The sequence below is a fragment of the Carassius gibelio genome, chromosome A9, assembly GCF_023724105.1.
Source record: "Carassius gibelio isolate Cgi1373 ecotype wild population from Czech Republic chromosome A9, carGib1.2-hapl.c, whole genome shotgun sequence".
Lineage (NCBI taxonomy): Eukaryota > Metazoa > Chordata > Actinopteri > Cypriniformes > Cyprinidae > Carassius > Carassius gibelio.
In genome coordinates, this window is record NC_068379.1 from 14538687 (window position 1) to 14561039 (window position 22353).

Here is a 22353-nt window from a genome sequence, read left to right on the forward strand (position 1 = left end):
AGGAGCTTCAGCGCTTTCTAGAGCCAAACTCTATCAACGCTTTATCCACAGTTATAGTATCATTTATAGATTATATTTATAGAATTATAGAGATCCAAAGAGAACAACAGAATGAACCCGCACCACAAGATTATCCCCCTAATAAGCACTACATACCTGGAAATCCTCATTTAAGGGTCATGCAATGGGTCCATACCTCACTTTGTTCTGGCCATCCAGGTATCTCAAGAATGCTCCATCTCATACAAAATTAATTCAGGTGGCCATCAATGATTAAGAACATGGCTAACTATATAAAGTCTTGCTCAGTCAGTGACCAGTCTAAAACCCCAAAAGAATTACCCTCTGGTTTGCTACAATCTTTGGCCAAGCCCCAATGCCCGTTGTCACACCTCTCAAGTTCATCACTGATCTACCTCTGTCAAATTAATTCACTTCTGATCCTGCCTTCTCATACCTATGAAAGGCCTCCCTACAGCCATGGAAACCACTCTAGCACTGTTCAAACATGTTTTCTGAGTTTATGGCATATTGTCTCAGACAGAGGAACCCAGTACAACTCACAGATATGGAGGGCCTTTTGCAGACAACTGGACATCAACTTAAGCTTAACTTCTGGATATAATCCTTAGTCTAACGGTCAAGTGGAGAGATTGAACCAAGAAACTGGCAGGTACTCAACAGTTATACTGTGGTCTGGAACAATATCGTTGGACAGAGTTTTTACCATGGGCAGAGTACGCACAGAACTCTTTAAGACATTCTTCAACTAGTCTCACCCCATTTCAGTGTGTGCTTGGATATCAACCCCCCATGTTCCATTGGTCAGGAGAACCGTCTATAATACCTTCAGTCAATGACTGGATTCGTCATAGTGAGAGGGTGTGGGACAGTGCTCATATGCATCTCCAAAGGGCTGCTCAGAACCAGGAGATCCAGGCCAATAAACGACGTCGCCCACACCCTCCCTACCAACCTGGACAGAAGGTATGTCCTCTTCACACTGCATCCCAAGCTGCGGCTCCCAAGCAGAAAAAATCAGCCCAAGGTATGTTGGGCCATTTAAAATTGTAAAATAGGTTAATGAAGTTACATACCAGCTGGAACTACCTGTTAATTATCGTGTCTGAAAGAGATCTGTTTTTAATCTAGATTTAAACAGAGAGAGTGTGTCTGAACCCCAAACATTATCAGGAAGACTATTCCAGAGTTTGGGAGCCAAATGTGAAAAAGCTCTACCTGATTTAGTGGATGTTAGTGGATTTAGCAGGAGCTAAACCAGGGCCTTATAGGCAAGTAATAATCATTTGTAACTGATACAGAACTTAAAGCTGCAGTTGAAAACTTTTGACGCTCTAGCGGTTAATAAACAGAACTGCTTGCATCTTGCGGAAGAACATTGTAGCCGGAACTACTTCTCTCTGATTATGTCTATGAAGAATCACAAAGGTACTTGGTTACTCCACCGTGGTACCCCCAAAGCAATCTAAAATAGTCCGAATATAAACACTTATTATAGGTGCACCCTAGTGATTCAGAACAAGCTAAAAACACGGTTTGGAAAATGGATTCATGGTGTATTCGCTTATTAAATACATTTTTCTAAATTTTGAACACAAACAAAGTTACGGACCGCAGCTCTGATTGGTTGTTTTCTTACCGGGAGCAGTCCATAACTGCAAATGGCAATAGGACCACTAGGGGAAGCCAGAGGAGCTTGTTGTACTGTCAGGACATAATGACAGGTTTAACAAATATGTAAAAAATATTTTTTTACAAAAGTTACCTACTGCAGCTCTAATAGGTAGCCAGTGCAGAGACTGTAAAATTGGGGTAATATGATCATAATTTCTTGACCTGGTAAGGACTCTAGTTGATTCATTTTGGACTATTTTTGGACTTTATGCATTCTCAGTTTTGTCATACAAACAGGCATTGCATATTGCCACATACAAGTGATCCAGACAGGTTTGCACAAGTTGGAAGTCTTGTCTTAATAAACCAAGATTATTTAACTCTACTTCTACAAAATGATAAAGAATGTGCAACAGGTGTGTTCTTATGCATTCTGTGAAGGTGTTGTGAACTGGATTTTTATACATGCTATTGTTATTGTATGATACTATAATATTTTGTTCATGCAAGAAAAGGAAATCCAACTCATTTTATCTTGAATCCATCATGATTCCACCATGGTGTTTGGACCTTAATGAAAATCCAGAGTTTCCCACTCTAAATTCTAACTTTGTGGTAGTGTTCACATTTGCGACACGACTTGAACTCCTGAAATGTGTCTTCACTGCAGGAAACAAGAGGACCACCTCTCATTCTATCCAAAGCCTACAGGAGCTGAAATCTCAGGGTCATCTCACTAGACCCGTTCTGTGCTCCCTGTATCCTGGCCAGGAGTTACGACACTTCTGTGAGTCATGTGACCTCACCGTGTGCCTGGAGTGTGCGGCCACCTTTCACCTCGACCACTACTGTAACTCTAGCCATGAAGTCATCAGTTATCATGGCGATTGTATCAGGGATCTGGTCGTCAGGAGCTTAAGGCCTGTCTTGCTCATCTGGAGGTCTCTCTAAGATGCGTGGACACTTCCCAAGAGGCACTGCAGGCAAGGACTGATATGTTGGTAAGTGAGATTAGGTCGTTCGCTCAAAGCTATGATAGCAGAGTGGAGGCACGTTGCTGTTCACTGTTGTGGTCACTAGAGGAATTAAGTTTGCAGCATAGGAACCAATGCCATCAGAAAGCTCCGCTGCAGCAGGCCCTGTCTGATGTCTGTGGTGGGGTGGACTTCATAGATCGCCTTCTCACATGTGGTTCTGCCGCTGAAATCCTCAGTGCCAAAGGAGTTAATATGAGGAGCCTTGTAGAGTCGATCCACATCCAACAATGGTCACCCTTGATAATGCCAACAGCATCTGTTTCGTTCCCCAAGAGAGTGCTGGGGAGATGCAGGGATTTTCTGTGGTGGGAATCGTACATGCCAATACTGTGGATCCCAGCAAATGCACAAACCAGGGAGAAGGTGAGAGTAGAGTACTGTAATCGACATGCATGGATGAGCTTAAATATTGTTTTTGCAATGTGGTATTAGGGTTAGGTTAATTTCAACATTTTCTTAGAGCCTACGACTTAGAGAAACACCTCGGTCTTAAAGGGACAGTTCTGGCAGTTTTTTTCTGGCAAAAATCTGGCAGTTGTTTTATACATTCATTAGCCTTTCTCCCTTTGAATGTACTTATTAGTTACTCATGAAACTATGTGGTCACACACAGTAGAAGTGTTTGGCATGGGGATTTTTACTGTGGAATTTTAAGCTCTGTTTGTCAAATACACGATGGCTCAATGCACATTCCCGAGAAACAGAACAGCTCAGATGAAACTGGATATTTGAATTTTTCTGAGTTCAGATTTTGACAAGATCTTCAGTCTGAAAGTGACACCTTTTATAACACCCCTTCGCCTCAACACACACACACACACACACACACCCATAAAGACATAAATACATATACAAGTGCACACACCCAAAGGCTTAAGCCATAGGGCATTAAACTTGGATAAACAGCAAAAACAACATTCCTGGCTACCATGACAACCTAACTTTTTTATGTATTGGTGTTCCTAGAGTATAAATAAATTGTATTGTAAATTCAATTCAAGTTTATTTGTATAGTGCTTTTTACGATACAAATCATTGCAAAGCAACTTTACAGAAAATTAGGTTTCTACAATATTTAATAGTAGCCTGTCAGTGGTGACTGTCAGTTTATGTGCATATGGCAGGATTTTTCAGAAAAATTAATACAAGAAATAGTCATCCAGACGATAAACACTATTTCAGGTCCTCTGAGGGTCAGCATCATCTCTTCTCAGGTGTTCTGGATCCAGACTGGAGCTTTTGTAAATCCTAGATACCACGGTATGTAAATCCCGTGACAAAACAGAGGAACAAATAGAGACATCATTAGCATAACTGCTGATCCAACAAAGTAAAATTCATTAGTTTAACCCAAGCTAAAGAATAAGACTGCGCATTTGATCAGATGCAACTGCAGTCACAATTTAAGAAATACATTATTTGAATACTTGGCGAAAGAGATGTGTTTTTAATCTAGATTTAAACAGACCTTTTCTGCATCAGAAACCGATAACATGTTTTGTAGCTTGGCAATGTTTCTAAGATGGAAGAATGCAGTTTTTGTATTTTCAAAAGACAAGTTGCTGTCTAATATAACACCCAGATTTTTGACTGTAGAAGAAGTAACAGTACATCCGTGTAGTTGCCAACTGTAGTCTACTAGATTCTGTGTACTGTTTTTAAACCAATAAGTAATATCTCTAGGGACACTTACCCAGCTCTGTCCCAGCATGCCACATGTAGGTTCACAGCAGGAAGAGAATACACTGCTGTTTGCCAGTGTCAGGGTTCCCACAGTAACAGGAAACAAGAAACTGTCATTTGTAGGAGCTTGTGTAAAGCGCTAATGTGAACAACACACAATACATTTCTGAATTGATTTCAGCAGATCTTTTTACTCCTTTACAAAAAATACAAATAAAAAAAAACACTATAAATTAGAATGCAATTTTAATTAACCTTGTGCATGTTTTTTTTTACTTCATAATTTTCAATACAAATGTTATAACACTGAATGTGTTCTTCCTGTGAAACGATTTGTTTCTGGTTATGAATGCCGGACTTCTCCACACATTTAATCTGCATAAACCCGTCCCTTTAATGCAATCGACTGCAAGCTCACATTCAGATCTGCCTCCATCTAATTAACAACTGACGGATAGCACCAATTCTTCGTTCTATATTTTTTCTTTTTTGATAATCCGTCTCACTTAGATGCATGTCTTAATTCAAAAGAAAAGACCTGTCGCTACTTCCGTTACGTATCTTGTGTGCAGGGACTCCTCTGAAGAGCAGATAGGCCGAGGTGGACACCCCGTGCTGGTCAGCATAGTGCACAAGGAGAGGAAGGGCGGGTGTGTGTCACAAACTTAATTAAAGCATTGGCAAAATATCAATGCACATGTCATTTTATTACATTTAACATATTTTGTTTGAATTTATTCTGAAATTCTTCTTGTTCATGAGTGGATAAATATTGTAGGCCTTTTTACAATTAGATTTTTTTTTTTAGGCCTGAATGTAAGATTTCTGTATTTTAATTACATCTAAAATGTTGATCTATTTGGATCACACAGTATTAATAAACTAATAATGTGATGCATATTTGTCAGCCATGCTTAAATGAAACAAGGATGAGTTTTCTGTAGTAGTAAAAATAAGAAACTGAAGTCCTAGAAAAGAAAAGAAGAAATGTATAAAATACTACACATAATCAGTATCTGATATCAGAACTTATCATTATTCAGACTGTGACTTTCCCTGAGTGTGTCTGTCACATTACAGCTCTGTGGAAGCTTCTGTGGTGGATAAGGCTGATGGTCCCTGATGCGTCTTACACCCCAGCTGAAGCAGGTCTCTGCTCTGTTCGGGTCTGTGTGAAAGCACATCACGTCCAGGTAAGTGTCCAATTAAACCTGTGCAGCTGCATCTAATAATAATATTCTTTTACTGGCCAGTAGAAAGGTTTATAAGTATATAAGGTTTCTAGGGTTCAGCATTTGTGCTAAATGTGAAAAGGAAGCTCAGACGTCACCATGGCACATTCTAATGTTATTCCCTGTTATTTTGAAATGTATTTTTTCTTAAAAGTTTGTTTTCACCTAATATGAATTTTCTGCATGTGCATGCTCAGGACGGTTTCAGGGTTGTGGACATGGTCATAAAGGACCAGAAATCCCCACTGGTCATGTAGTGGGGGTGTAGTGGAGGCCTCAGAGTGTATACTTCATAACCTGTGGAGTGTTTTTCCTCGTGGACACCTCAGGACCGTGGAGCTCTGAGACAAACAGCAAATATACACTCTATCTGATCAGCATAACCATAAACTCATGCACATACTTGAATCTTCTCAACCAGCCTACATTGTAATTTTGATTGTTAATGTAATATGTTTTGCATAAGCCATGTAGTATGGTCTATACTATACAACACACATTACAAATATATACAAATAATATATACTGTGTAAAAATATATAAGTGTTTATGTGGGTATCACCATCATGTTGTTTGCCTTGTTTATTGAGCAATAAATTTTTAATCTGTGCAATTATTTTTTGGTTCTTTGGGTCTTTTTAGAAACATTATATTTGCCACTTTTCTCTTGCTGATTTTAAGCACAGATCAGGTTTAAACTTGATTCTCTTGATGGATTTTCTGTTTTCACTTCACAAGATATTAACTGACAGACTGGAGTCATGTGGATTACTTTTGTATTATTGGGATGTTTTTTATCAACTTTTGGGACTTGGGTAAAAATAAAAGTGATTTAATGTTCCATTTGTCTCAATTTCTTTAGAGAAGAAATAAACTCATTGTGTTGTTTGGCCAAAGTGGAGTACATTTTAAGCAAATTTTTCTATAACAGCTCAATCTGTTTTAACAGTGGATCTGTTTTAATCAACACACTGGATTCCTCTGTCTAACACTAGATGGCAGCAGTGCTTTGTGCCGAAGTTACTTTGCTTGGCTAAATTTCAGTGATGAGGAGCTTGCTGTTTCTCAAGTCCAAGAACGCAAAAAAAAGGACTTGTTTTCACATTGAGACCGATCTTGTCAGGCTACTTTTAAAGAACGAACCCGGAAGGACTCGAGAACACATGTGCAGAAAGCATCTTTGTGAGAATTAAGATGCGCCGCACACAATGCACAGTTAATAGCATGCATCATCACAGACAAATGAGAAACAGCAACATTTATTTCATGTTATTACAGACTGTTTGTTTATAAGACTGACAGACTGCAATGGTTTGAGTTAAATATGTCAGTTTGTATTCTACTGAAGAAACAAAGTCACCTACATCTTGGATGCCCTGGGGGTAAGCAGATAAACATCACATTTTCATTTTTGGGTGAACTGTCCCTTTAAAGTCTCTCTCTCTCTCCATCAGTCTGTATTAACAAGTCTACCAGAGACGTGTAAAGACTTTGTCTGGCTTGAAAACAACACTAACACTTCTTAAAATACATAATCAGTAATATTATTTTTCACAATTCTAATATTTCTACATCATGCAGTTTACTTGAAAGGATGCTAAATAAAAAGATTTTGTGTAAATGTGACCTTTTTTTAATAATGTAAAAATCTATATTTATTAGTCTATATAAAATGTATACATTATATACAGTGTTTAGCTCCACTTGCAAAAAGAAGCCTGTGATTAATCCAAAGAAAGATATCAAACAGTGACCTCTAATATTTTTCCACTATGCCATGCACATACAAAGCAGTGGATTAATGTAGCAGTCAGTCTGATTCAGAAGGACACCACACATGCTTTGAACCCTCAGTTTTCTCTTTGAAATCTCTGAGTCACACAGTCAAAGGATATGAGGAGTTCTGTAAGCCTGCAAGCAAATGGGTTTTTATCAGAACTGTTCAATAAATGTATCTATTCATTATAATCTACTAATTATCTGATATATTATTCATATGATGTGGTTATTTCATTACTAAGATGCCCTTGCTCATTTTTATAGTTAATTATTTTGTGTTTATTAAAATGAATTTTTTAGTTAATACCCCTAGTTTACATATCAAAAATCAGTTTTCATCTATTTTTTTATATTAATGCTAGGCCTATATGTATGGATTTTGCATAACCCTATATTTTTTCCTATTTATAAAACAGCTTCTATTCACATAGCCCAAACTTAAGGAATGATAGAACTGATCGACATATGTATGTTTTCATTAAAAACACAGGAGACGAGAGAGCCAAACGCAGTGTGGTATTTAATGGGTAATCCAAATCAGAATCCAACAAGCAGGGGTCAAAACCATAAATCCATCTAAACAATAAACAAACAGGGAAGGAACAGGAACTGGAACAGGAAACTCGGAAGACGAGGAAACTGGGTGACGGAATGAAAAGTTTATTTTCTTTCCCTTTGCTATTCCTAAAGTAGGAAAAAGTTGAACCAAGAACATGTCCTACTTTGCAAAAATCACACAAACAAAATGATCAATAAAAAAAAAAAAAAAAATATATATATATATATATATATATATATAGTGTTTTATCTAATTTGCATTTAAGAGTAAAATCTCAAATGTAATGGGGGCTATACTAGCTATGCATTATTTAAATGGCTCATATGATTCTTTTTTTTTTTTAAGATAATTATTTGGTGTAACAGAATATGTTGATATGCTTTAATGTTCACGAAACACATTATTTTTCAAATACTGTACTATATTGTAGGTCCTCTATGCCCCGCCTCTCTCAAACCTGTTACTTTCTACAAAGTCCCTCCTTCTGAAAAGCGCACTCTGCTCTGATTGGCCAAATGATCCAGTGCATTGTGATTGGCCGAACACCACAAGCACTCGTCGGAAATGTAACGCCACTTTCCATTTTTGTGAACTTCATCTTTCAAAATAAATGTAAAGACAGTTAATAATGTCCTTTTAACATCAGTTCAAGCCAAAAAGGGGAACAGAGTCGTGTTACAGACACAGTGATGAAGCTCGTATGTGTTTGTAGTACACAAGCCACAGACGGTTAAGACAGCTGACTCCACTGTGTGACCCAGTCTCTCTCTCTCTCTCTCTCTCTCTCTCTCTCTCTCTCTCTCTCTCTCTCTCTCTCTCTCTTTCTTTTACACATGACACAAAACTCCACAATGGAACATTAAATAGCATATACTTAAACCAGTGGTTCCCAACCTTTTTCAACTCGCGGCCCACACAACCAAACACATATGTTTGCGTGGCCCACTGCAAAAAAAATAAATAAAATTAACTGACCCCGCTACTGTTGGGTTAATAACTTAGTGCTCAGAGGCTAGATTGTTAACTGTATTTATTAAATGAACTGGCAATGAACAGAAAATAACTCGGGGTGGCACTGCTTGGCACAACTGCTGTTGTTCTGTAACATATGCAGCAAAAATGTCTAAGATAAATTGGCGTTTTTTTCTTAAACCAATCTGCGAGTGGAAGTGGAAGCATATTTACAGTTTAATAATTATTTTTTCTTATTTAATTATATATATATGGAATGATGTTATCATGTTATGACTTCGACATTTTTACATATATGAACAATATTATTATTTCTTAATTGGCAGCCCACTTGCAAATCCATTGCAACCCACAGGTTGAACACCACTAACTTAAACTAATAACAAAACACACTTACAGTAGCTGATTCAGAAGTGCCAGATTGTCGTAGCAAAGTCAGAATTATCTCCTCTCCAAGGTTCACGAAAAAAATCCTCCATAAAATGCATTGCTGTTCAGTTGTCAGTAATCTTAAAGATTCCTAAATGCATCTACTTTCGGAAGGTCAAATAAAGTGCTTTTGCATTCTCATAGACACACACATCATCTCCCTGACATGGCTGCTTCAACACTAACTGTGGTTACTGAAACTGAGCCATCTTTGCATGAACATTTGGGCAGCATTATGCAAATATTTCCACATAGTGATATAAAGATGTGGGGGTGTGTTTGTTACGCTCGGAACCCAGAGAAACACAGGAGACGAGACAGCCAAACGCAGTGTGGTATTTAATGGGTAATCCAAATCAGAATCCAACAAGCAGGGGTCAAAACCATAAATCCATCCAAACAATAAACAAACAGGGAAGGAACAGGAACTGGAACAGGAAACTTGGAAGGCGAGGAAACTGGGTGACGGAATGAAAGGACTCCATCCAGACAAACAGAAAAAGACCGGTTAATATAGGCAGGGTAATGACTATCAAGTGAAGACACGTGAGTGCAATTTACAGGAGTGCAATTACTGTGATGAAGGGACAAGGCTATGTGGGAATTGTAGTGCCAGCGGTGAGGTGCCTATGGGGAAGTGAGACCACTAGTGGAGACTCAGGGAAACAGAGACCAGACAGCATGACAGTGTTAGAACGAGCCGTTTTAGTGGGGTATGGCAGAGTCTTACCATTGATTAACATTAATATCTCTTTGGGTTTAAGATTTTAGTCTTTGCAACTTTACAGATGTTCTTTATGCACCAAGTGCTTGAAACACTCCAAAGAGAAAGGAAAAACTGAATTCGCATCAAATGACCCCTTTAATTTGAATTCATAGGGTTTAATGGCACATATCTTAGATCACATGAAAGATTCAAGTCTCTTTTAGGGGGGAGGGTTCTGTTTCACTGATGCTATGACCTGAATAGAATCTAAATGACTATAGGGATGGGGCATGGATGGAAGAAAGTGCAGATCATAAAATAAAGCATATGTGTGCTTGTGTGCACACTTGTGTTTACTTGTTTGTCATCCAGAAGACGTCACTAATGGTGGACATCATTAAGCTTGTTGCCTGTTTTCCAGAGACCTTGTATTCCTTGGTGTGCACTTCTTCAGTGAACGGTTTTATGTAATCCTCATGGGTTCGAGAGCTGCTCGCTATCATATCTGTTGATACTGGATCCACTCAGTCATACATCTGCCTCTTCTCATTACATTTGTCATCTCTTGGTCTAAAACACATTGTCTTGTTTGGCAGTGTTTACCGAGCTCTTCTCTTTATCTACACTTCATTTATCATTCACACTTGAGGTCTAATGCATATTCTCTTTCTCTTTGTTATGTTTTCTCCACATGCCCTTTTGTAAATTGCTCTGTCTGATGTACACGCTCTGTTTTTTTGCAGTATCCATTAGTATGTGACTACATTCTGCCTCAGATCTCTAATCTCCCATCAATCCTTCGCAAGGTGAGAACTCTTCCTCACCTGTCAGCAACATGTCATGTCACAGTGCCGAGACCAGATTGTTGTGACAATGCTTGACAACCCAGGGCTGAAAAGCTTCTTTATCACACTGCAAAAGCTCTGAAGAGAAGAATAGCGCATATGCCAGAGAGTTTTGAATCTGGGACTGTGTTGTGGCTGAATTATTCAGTTGGATTAGTTAACACTAGCAGTTTTTTTCAATAATTCATTCACCAAGAGAAATGTGGTTTCCAGGAGAACTTGCATAACATGGCGTTTAGTCCCTTTTGGGCACCACAGATATTTTTAGTAACAGAGCCAGAGATGCTCACTTGCGCAATTAAATAGATGGGAGTTAAAAAATAAAAAACCTTATGAAGGGGATGTTCATACTTATTCTACATTATTACCCATTCATCATATAATTGTGTTTAATATGTCAACTATAAATCCATGACTTTAAGTTCCTATAGGAGTTCACCCAATAATATACATTTTGTCATTCGTTACTCCCTCAAGTTGTTGCAATCCTATATCAATTTTCTTTTTCTGTTGAACATAAAATATGATGTTAGTGTGGATAAAAAACAATCGCTGGTCCCTATGGGCTTCTGTATGGAAGAAATACTATGTAAGTCAATGGGGACTATCAACTGTTTGCATACACATTCTTCAAAATATCTTCTTTTATATTCAGCAGAATAATAAAAATAATATAGGTTTGGGACAATCGGAAGGTTAGTAAATGATGACTTTCATTTTTGGGTGACATATCCCTTTAAGGCAGTGTTCTCTTACACAAACTGCATAAGATCCGAACTATGATGCGGTTATGACCAAATGTTTGCAAATAAATAAAATTTTATGAGAGCAAGTCAGCTATAAAAACTGATTAATACTCTTATGTACTGCATATCCCATTTAGCAAGTCATTTGTATGGTAATACAGTTATATAAGGTAAATTAATTTGGCAAAGCTACACTGTAACAAATTTTATCATGAGAGATGAAAATCTGCAGTGTTTTTTAACTTTAGGCAGTGTGTTTATTTGTCATGCAAAATGTCTCTCTTCTCCTTACCTGTATGCATGTCTGCATTATAAAACAATGCTGAGACTTTTCTCTGAAATCGGCCCCTTATATAGTGCACTGTGCACTACTTCAGGGAGAAGCCATATGTAGTATTGTCCAAAACCACAATGGACATTATCTAGTGCACTTGTTCAGTGCCATAATGCACCACAATAATGAGTAGCCTACAACCAATGGCCAGAGGATACTATACTGTACTGTATATCCACATGGCATCAACAGCAGACTCAAACAGGCATAGATCCTTTAGAAACTCTGTCATCGTGTATTTAAATTAATAATGTATTTGAACATAGTGACAATTCACAAATGACCCAGGACAAATGAGCAATTAACGAGCAGAGAATATTCAGTGGAGGGTTTCTCACATAAAATTTATTAATGTGTCCACCAATTATATACACACTTTCATTAAACACCAAAGACATAATTATCCCTAATGGCGCATCACCAAAAACCATTTATTTATTTACAGTTCTGTATTACTACTGGACAAAACACCAACATACTAGTTATAATTCATTTCTTAGTGTTAGGCTTTGGTAAGGATTCTTTAGTAACTTTTACTGCAGGCAACATCGTTACACCAATTGGTGTCGACAAGTGACTGTGTTTATGAATGAATTCAGGGCTGTGATTAATCACATCACTGCCCACAATGTAAATCATGCAGATCTGTAATAAGAAAAAATGTGTAGTTCAGAGTGATGCTATGCGTGATGTGACAAGGTAATGTTTTCTTATACTTCATGGACCGAATGGTCCTGAGAGCGCTGTTCAAGCAAATTCAAGTATACTCTTTTCAAACATGTCCTGCTGAAGCTGTTTGGCTGGTTTTAGCTGGTCATCCAGCCTGGTCATAGCTGGTTTTGGCTGGTCAGCAGGATGGTTTTGGAGTGGCTTTGGCCACTTCCTTAGCTGCTTTGGTGTGTTTCCCAAAAGCAACTAGGTCACAAGTTCCGTCATTACCAATAGATTTCAATAGAACTAATTACCATAGTTAGCGAATGATGGCTTTGGGAAGCATATCTGGCTGGAAGACCAGCTGGAACAACCAGCTAAAACCACCTACTTCCAGCTTAAACCTTAGTTGGCTTTTGAACATTTTTTTTTTTTTTTCAGCAGGGACCCACAGCCGTGAACATTTTGTATGTCACCCTCATTTAACACATCAGATTCAACTCAACAGCTCAGCTGAGACTGCAAGACCTGAATCAGGTGTCTGATAAGGGAGACACAAAAAGTGCAGGGCAGGGGAAGACACACACACACAGGTTTGAAAACCATTACTCTAAGGCGCGGACTGGCCATCGGGAGAACCGGGAGAAACTGATTTGCCCCACTGCACTTTTTTTTTTTAAAGGGTCATAAGTCATATGATGCGATTAAGTTTTCCTTTCTCTTTGGAGTGTTACAAGCTGTTCGTAAACAGATAAGATCCCTAAATTTGGAAAGACTAAATAAAGTCTCAAACCTCAAGAGATATTCTTTATAAAAGTTAAGACTCATCCACATCCTCCTAAAACACCTTGTTTAAAGTTGCCCCTACATGTCTACTTTACTATGTGTGTTATGTGGAGGGGTTGGGATGAACTCAAATGCAGACAGGAAGTACCAAACACAGGATTTATTTACACGAAACGTGAAAACAAAACCCACGAGGGGGAAAACACTGACTAGGGTAGATACAAAATAACTGAACTGGACTGAGTTAACAGGATAAACAAAGACTCAAAACACTAGAACACTAACTACAAATAAACACTCACGGATCTACAAAGACTTCTCAAAGGGCTGACAAGTAGAAACACATGTAAGGAGACAATGAACCGACAAAAGACAGAGCACACTAGGGGATCTAAATAGGGGAACTAATTAAGAAACAACAGGTGGCACAGATAAGGCAATCACGACAAGACTAGGATAACAAGGGGGCGGGGCAAGGGGACGAGACAACACAAGCACATGGCCCAAAGACAAGGCCATGTGCTTGTACACAAAACACGGGTCATGATCCTGCCTCAAGACTAGAGAAAAGTCAGGACATGAAGGCAGAATCATGACAATGTGGGAAGATTTGCATAACATCACCCAAATGCAAAAAATTCAATGCGTTTCCGAAGCAGAGCACAGAGGAGAAACAATAATGTACAGTGTGTGGAAATGTACATGTGTATTTTAACCTTCATAAATGTCATAAACACATTTCATTACACCAAATACACAAAATAATGTAATTTCTTTGCAAGGTCACCTGACCCCTTTGATATGTATACTGTATTTATATAATTGCCTGCCGAATGAACTAAAGCATGGTAGTCAAATTCAATTCCTGGAGGGCCAAAGCTCTGCACAGTTTAGATTAAACCCTAATTAAACACACCTGATCCAACTAATCAAGTCCTTCAGGCTTATTTGAAAACTAAAGATTCATCTCAATAAATTAGTATGTTGTGGAAAAGTTGTTAAATGTGAGCCAAAATCATCACAGTTAAAAGAACCAAAGGCTTAAACTACTTCAGTTTGTGTGCATTGAATTTATTTAATACACGAGTTTCACTATTTGAGTTGAATTACTGAAATAAATTAACTTTTCCACAACATTCTAATTTATTGAGATGCAACTGTACATGGTATGAGTGTCGGAGCAGGGTTGAAACAAAACCCTGCAGGGCTCCAGGCCTCCAGAGTTTGACACCCCTGTACTAAAGCTATTATTTCCAAATTCACCATTTGATAAAAATTCTTCAATGAAAATAGTAGTCGTGAATCAATGGCAATGTTACTTCTTCTTTTGTTAGCTCCACGCCTCCACCAAATGGTTTCGATCAGACAAATCAATGCAAGAGAAGGGAGTGTAAGTGCGGTAGAGCAGAGGGTCAAAACTAGTGATCTGTTCAGGATTTAAAGTACAGGTCAGGTTCATCTGTAAATAAGCTATTATAGTTTTGTCTTTTAGTATTAATCTGCTAGCACCTGTTAGCAGTAGCATCCTGTTACTTATCACTCAAAACACGGTATGCTGAAGAACATCATTATTATTATCTATTGTAATGTTACAGTAGTAATTTAGCAGAGAAATATTCTCTAGGAAAGATATGACTCATTACTCCAATAAACAGGAAAGGTCAGGGCAGGCAACATCAACAACAAGTTGCCCAGGGTCAAAACAAGGCAAGGAAAGGCAAGAAGAAACCAGGAACACTGGAAACACAGGAACGCTACAAGTTAGACAATACTGAGCAATGAATGAATGGATTATAACCAGGCTATAAATATGGTGAGAGTGTAAGGTAACAAGACACAGGTGAATGCAATCACTGATGAGTCTGGCAAAGGATTATGGGGAATATAGTTATTGAGAGTGGCAAGAGCCAGGCATGGAGTGCCCTCTGGTGGAGTTCATGGCCACTCCAGCTGGTGATCGTCACAATTACAATTTAAGATATATCTTATAAAAATAAATAAATAAATAAATAAGTGCTGGGGGCATGGTCAAATATCCTGCTTTTCTTTTTCTTTTTTTACTGATCACATTCCTGTTAACTGATTCATTCACTCAACTAATTTGTTTCAAAATGCTGATTCATTCAAGGATTCATCAATGCACAAAGGTTCTGTTTTTGCTTGGTTTAGAGCTATTTTCATTGGATACACACTGGCAATATTGTATTCAACACCTAAGTTAAATTATCCTCTTGTTTAATTTACTATTCTATAAAAATAATAAGATACATGCTACTGTTGTGCACATTTTTAGAACATTTGATTATATGTACAGGTAAATTAAACAGGTTTAATTTATATATATATATATATATATATATATATATATATATATATATATATATATATATATATATATATATATTCTGGCTTAAACTAATTGTATTAGGCTACTTGGTTTAATAATGCTCAGATGGGATTGATTAATGTAAGAATTGTTTAATTAGTTTAACCTAAATTTCTCCATTCTGTTACTGAGACCGAATTTGCCCCCCACACTCCCTCTTTTCTTTGGAGTGCTGTGTCGCCCCATTAACTGGAATGTCAGATACAGTCACCCTTATCTACATTTATTGGTGACAGGATATGCAATTGACAGACTTTTGTCTTGTGGAGCCAATCAGCTCGCCCTTCCCTGGACTTCTCAAGGTTGAAACTGTATCCCATGTATTTGCTTGCTGAGTTTAAACTGTCATCTTTCACCGTTGCTGAGTTAAAAGGCTCAGAGCACATCCTGACTCATTATACAGGCCCGCTGGAGGATGCTCTCACCTCTACTGCTCTTAAATTAACAGATAAATGTTTCAGTCACCCGTTCCCTTTACTTTTTCCTGTATCTTTGTCCTCGTTTCGCCTTCACAGAGGTTTATGGTGAATTATTTTCTCTTAATCCAGTCTTTTTTCTTGTGTATGGTCTGAGGTTTAAGGCGATTCTTCTTTTGGCTGGGGATTTGTGCCATATTCTCACAGAAAACTGAGAGACTCAGCAGAGCGAGTGACTTCTGTCAGGGTGTCAAATGTGTGCCTCTGAAACTGAATGAAAGCAAATTCATTCCCTTGGCCACTGCCGTATGACTCACACATAGATTATTTTTTTTCCACAACCTTCAACACCACGACACTCGCTGTAGGTATTTCTGGTAAATCATCCCTAAATCAAGAGAAAACAACTAGACTTTTGGCAGCTCAAGGACTAATGCACAGGTTGATCTAGATGGCCTCATTTATTTATTTATTTTTTTGGCTGCTCAGCACAATGTCGACATGTCCTTTGATAGATCCATGATGTGTAAGTGTGTAAACTATTTTATAAATTTAACCCCAGGACTGCGTCCTCTAAATTTTAAAGTATATTTGATTATATGTAAATGATTCCTACGATGATCCCATCTTAGGTTTAACATTTGATTACGTAAATCATCCCTAAGTTTGCTTCACCAAAAATTTACTTAAATTTAATTGTATGTAAATTAAATTAAAAAACCTTATTTTGAAGCAATGTTATTTTAGTATCATTGATATAGGCCTACTACAATAGTTTTTATTTTGAATAAAATTACATTTTTTATTGTCAGTTTTCATTTAGATTTTACTCAAAGTAGGCTAATTGTATTTGTGTGTTTTTGTCATTTTTATTTTCTTATTGTTATTATGTTTTGTCATATTTTCTCATTTTTGATACAGTTTTAGTTAACTAGTAACGTTCAGATATATAAACAATTAATGGCTAATCAAAATTTCAAAAACATCAAATGAGCACAGATTGAGAAAAGAAATCACAAACAGAAAAACAAAAAACAAAAAGGGGAGAAGGTACAATAATAGTAGGAACTACTAAAGTTTTTTTTTTTTATTTCTCTACTGATTGCCATTCATTTTGCGTTGTCTGTTAATACTGGTACTTGCGCGACGCTCCCTGGTTTTACCAAACGGCTGCTGACTGGACGCTGGAGGACTGAGAGGAGGAGTAGCTGGTGCAGTAACAACATCCTGGATATTGGAGCCTGGCGGCGCACACGGCTGCAGAAATAAAGGAGGACCCAAGACGTAAGGGAGGCGGCGGTGGTAGTCGCAAACGATTCACAGACATGAACGTGAACTTGGCAACTTTCTGGCACTAATTGTGGATTTATAGTCTATGGCGCCGATTTATCCCGAGGCACTGACAAGGTGATGCAGCAGCGGCAGGACGGGATCAGTCCGCTACACGGCTGCCAGCTGAATGCCTTTACGTTACTGGAGGAAAAAGGCGCAGCACACGTCCAGCGCGGGCCTGCTTGATCCTTTATTAAAATAAGACAGTATGTAGAGAGGATCATCTAGCGGCTGGAAAACACCCGTGGTTTACTTTCATTATTGTATCGGCTCTCCGGTTCAGAGTCGCTGCCACGGCATCAAGCGGATCAGGCCTGGGCTGAACCTCCGGGCGAGCTTCGCGATATTATTTACCGTTCAAAGAGCACTAATGAGACGGGAACTTTTATCGTTAACACTGATAACGAAAGCACACCTCGTGCTGTAACATTGTGTTTACCATCCGCTTGGCCATATTTCTTTACGTCTACATATATTGTTTTCTTATCAAACTGCTTTCCCCTGTCGATAAGAGATCATTGTATTGCTATTTTAAGATAAACAGTTCGCCTAACGGGAGGTTAGGGTGGACGTGAAGATAACGACTCGACCCAACCCGTTCTGACCCAGAGAAGCTTTCGGATCAAAGCGAGGATCATGTATCAGAATGATGACAAGACCCTCACGGTATGTGCACACATTTGTTTCATCAATATATATTGGTGAAAAAGACTGCGTGGTGCTAAAGATAAGACCGGCGTTTTGAGCATGAAGCGCTTGACGAGGCTCTGTAATCAAGAGCAAACACTTGTACAGGTGTCACATTGTCATACTCGAAGCTAAAAGTCTCTCTTAGACACTCTGCGACGATGCATGTTTTAGCAGCATTTTCTTTCACTCTAGTCTAACGTTATCTGTGTTTTACCAGCGCGAGTCCAAATCTAAGACCATCAAATAAACAACATTTAAATGGTTTTGGACCATACGTCCTCGTTATAATGTTCTTCAAGTGTAGACCATTTGTAAGGCTAAATCAATCAATCTATAAAAAAAACAAAACAAAACAATGCATTTAGCGGACGCCTTTATCCAAAGCGACTTACAGTGCATTCAGGCTATCAATTTATATATATATATATATATATATATATATATATATATATATATATATATATATATATATATATATATATATATATATATATATATATTATGGGTGGTGGTGTGGTATGGAATAAGGCTAAGATTCCTCTTTCAGTCTCTAATTTTTCACTCAAGCTGGAGTGCTACACCATACTGCAGGAATCACCGCATTGATAATATTCTGTCAAACAGAACCATTAGCAGTGTTGTTTTTATACTAAAGTATAAAGTAACCGTTTCATACAAAGTTTGACCAATTAGTGTGTTTATTTTCCAGCAATGAAACAATAGTACCAAACTGTCATCAAGCAAAACACAGATGACTGGGTCGGTATATTTAGTGGAACGGAGAGGCACAGATTTCCCCTCCTGGCTCAAAGCCTCTCCCTGTGTCTGAATATGCCTATTTCCCTGTTAACACACATATAACACGGTTTGACGTCAGCAAGACGTATTTTTTGGAGTGTTTGCACATCTGCAATAGACATTTAGAGGATGTCTTTAAGATTTAGAATGATTTAGAATGTATGTAAAGCTGACATCTAAGAGACGTCTGTCAGATGTTTGTACACTGGAGACATCTTGTAGACGTACTTGCTCTGTCTGGGTTCCCTGCTATATAAGAGGTGAGAAGCAGTATGTGAACAGAGGAGTATTGCCGAAATCATACTATTTATTTAACGGTAGAAGAAAAGTACCCATATGAACTGCTACTTCTGGTGCGATTCAAAATGTGTATTTTATAAACACTATGATCCCATAAGGCCACAGGAGAGGAGTTGTGAATGGCAGTGAAGTGACACAACGGTCGCTGGTAGGTCATGTGACTGTAATGTAGAGAATGTAATGTGTTTGTATTTCATTAATACTACCCTTATTCGTTCGTGCTATATAGAACATGCTTTTTTTAACGTTTGTAAATTAACCTTCATTCAAAGCAACTGTAGCACATACTAGACAGTATACAATTTCAAAAACTGCTACTGTAATCGCTGGAATCCAGCTCTGCGTTTTCTTTTTTTGGCTTGCTAGTGAGAGGAACCTCTGAAAATGTCTTTCTTTGTTTTCAGAGCAAGTGGAATCAGCTGTGATCTACGGGACAACTCCATTTCTAAGAGATAAGCAGACATTCGGCAGTAAAGCTCCACAATGAGATAATAGTGCGGCTTACGCAAAAAACGACCTTGACCCTTATCCCACCATATTTCAGTTCTTTATTAAAATATGACCACGCCGGCTCTATTGCCGCTATCGGGACGTAGGATACCTACCCTCTCGCCAGGTGCCTCCTCATTCCCCCATCACAGAGCCACCTTAAGGCTCTCAGAGAAGTTCATCCTCCTCCTCATCCTCAGTGCCTTCATCACCTTGTGCTTCGGAGCGTTTTTTTTCCTCCCGGACAATTCCAAACACAAGCGCTTTGACTTTGGTTTGGAGGACGTGTTGATACCGCACATCGAATCAGAGAAGGAGTCGAGGCACAGCAGCAGACAGGTCATACATGGCGTGGGAGGTCATGACGAGCATCGGCACAGGTGAGAGCTCAGAGATGGCTTCATCTCATAAAAAACTTCCTGTGTTTTCATGTTTGTGTGTATAGGTCAGGGCTTCTCAACCACGGGCCTCGGGGTCCACTGTCCTGCAGTGTTTAGCTAACTGTACAATTCTAACCAAACACATCTGAACATGGTCTTTAGGATTATTAAAAAGTTAGTCAAGGTCGGAGCTAATAGTGCATTCCATTTGTACTCGGAAAGTTGGAAATTTCATGTTCCCAGTGGGAACTTTTAACTGAAATGCCCCCTCAAGTTGGGTTTTTTTGCAACAATTCTGACTTTAGAATCCAGTATGGCTTCTCGGAGCATTAACAGAAGTGAAACGGTACTAATATACTGCAGTTCAGTTACTGTACTGTCCAACCTCTATCTGTGGACATGATACTCTGATGCTTTCTGTACAAAATGCCATCTTTTCTTGTGTTTTTATCGACTGGTATTGTTATTAATGAGCACGTCCATCTTGGTTTTCCAACTTGTGAACTGGAACATTGTCAACTTGGTTGTGACATCATTCCCAGCTCCGACATCCGAGGCAAATGGAGCGCAGCATAAACTCTGCAGGGAGGTGGACCTTAAGGGCTACAGCTGAGAACCCCTGGAATAGATGGTATATTGTCTTTACTGTGATGATTTATTCAGAAAACAAACTGAACTGCTTTCCCATATAGTTTAAATGTTCATCATGGTTTTACAAACAATTTAACATTATGGTACACAGTATAATTGATATGTTAAGATTAACTTACCAGCCACATTAAAGTCAAATTGACTTGTTACTGGTAAACAATTTTGCTTCAATACTTTTACGTTTTCTAGTGGAAGAGGTTATTCAAAGAACAAAAATTGTAGGTCTTGATTTGAATCCATCAGGAAATACTTGGACCATATAAAGTGAGTTTTACAAACCACATTGGAGTGAGAACTGAATGTGGGTTGCACAATAAATGCTTAAAATCATTGCTTTTTGGTAAACATCATCCAATAGCCTGTGTGTCCAATGTTACATCAGAGGCGGTGAGGTCATTTAAAGATTGTGAAATGTTGTCTTTCTGTCAATACTATTAATCTTACCATGTAATTGGAAAGTCGCATACCATAAAGTGTTTCATGGCAATTTCATGGAATGTTCTATTGAAGAAATGTTCTATTCAGAGCAAGCACACGTGTAGGTGTGAGCTGTGTGAATGGGCTCTTCACAGATTGTCTGAGATGTTCTTAATTGCCCTGTGACCTCTGAAAGCTTTTTCATGCCCAATCCATGACAGCGAACAGTGACTCTGAGCCTGAAATCTTTAGGAATATCAATTTTTTTTATTAGGCATAAAACCACTCCAAAAGTGCTCCAAGATCACTTTGGAAAAGAACCTCAGTACTCCTACACACAAACAGACACTCCCTTCACAGTTTTCTAAGAAAATAGAGAGAAAACAGATCTTTATACTTTTTTTATGAGTAGGCACGGGCCGATAACTGTTTTCAAAGTATACTGTGATTTGAAGATTTCACAACCACTAACATTTTCCGTTTTACCGTTCCTACAGTTCTTGGGTTTTTGATTAAAATATCTGGATTAAGTTGTCTAAGATTACTGCACGTTCCTGTGTTCCCTGTAAAGGGCAGATGTATCGATACTCAAAACCAGGATCAGCAGTGCAGCGATTGGCTGGCGGCAAGACGGCAACATAATGTGTATTTATTTTATTTTTTTTATATATAATTATTAAGTTACTTAAAGCTGCGGTAGGGAACTTTTGCGTCTTGCGGAAGAACATTGTAGCCGGAGCTACTTCTCTCTGTTTATGTCTATGAAGAGTCACAAAGGCACTGGGTTACTCCGCCGCGGTACCCCCGAAGCAATCTAAAATAGTCCGAATATAAACACTTATTATAGGTGTACCCTAGTGATTCAGGACAAGCTAAAAACACGGTTTGGAAAATGGATTCATGGTGTACTCGCTTATTATTTTCATTTTTCTAAATTTTGAACACAAACAAAGTTACCGGACCTCTGATTGGTTGTTTTTTACTGGGAGCGCATGGCTTTCTGCAAATGGCAATAGGACCACTGGGAGGAGCCAGAGGAGCTTGATTTTTTTTTTTCACAGATTATCTGTCTCATATTCTACTGTCAGGACATAATGACA

The 22353-nt window shown here is 38.3% G+C and overlaps 1 protein-coding gene and 1 pseudogene across 2 annotated transcripts in view; both read left to right on the plus strand.

Annotated features, from left to right (window-relative positions):
- Nucleotides 1–2181: 2181 nt before the first annotated feature.
- On the plus strand, nt 2182–6545 carry LOC128019349 (tripartite motif-containing protein 45-like; annotated as a pseudogene).
- Nucleotides 6546–17367: 10822 nt separating this feature from the next.
- Nucleotides 17368–22353, plus strand: part of LOC128019693 (mannosyl-oligosaccharide 1,2-alpha-mannosidase IB) — a 76711-nt gene continuing 71725 nt past the window's right edge. The window contains exons 1-3 of one of the 2 annotated variants that reach the window (XM_052605814.1): nt 17368–17480; nt 18065–18194; nt 19721–20185. In XM_052605814.1, coding sequence (XP_052461774.1) covers nt 19875–20185 — 311 coding nt within the window. In that variant the 5' untranslated portion in view covers nt 17368–17480; nt 18065–18194; nt 19721–19874. Of the gene's footprint in view, nt 18195–19720; nt 20186–22353 lie in introns of both variants that reach the window. The other variant, XM_052605813.1, reaches the window with a different exon arrangement.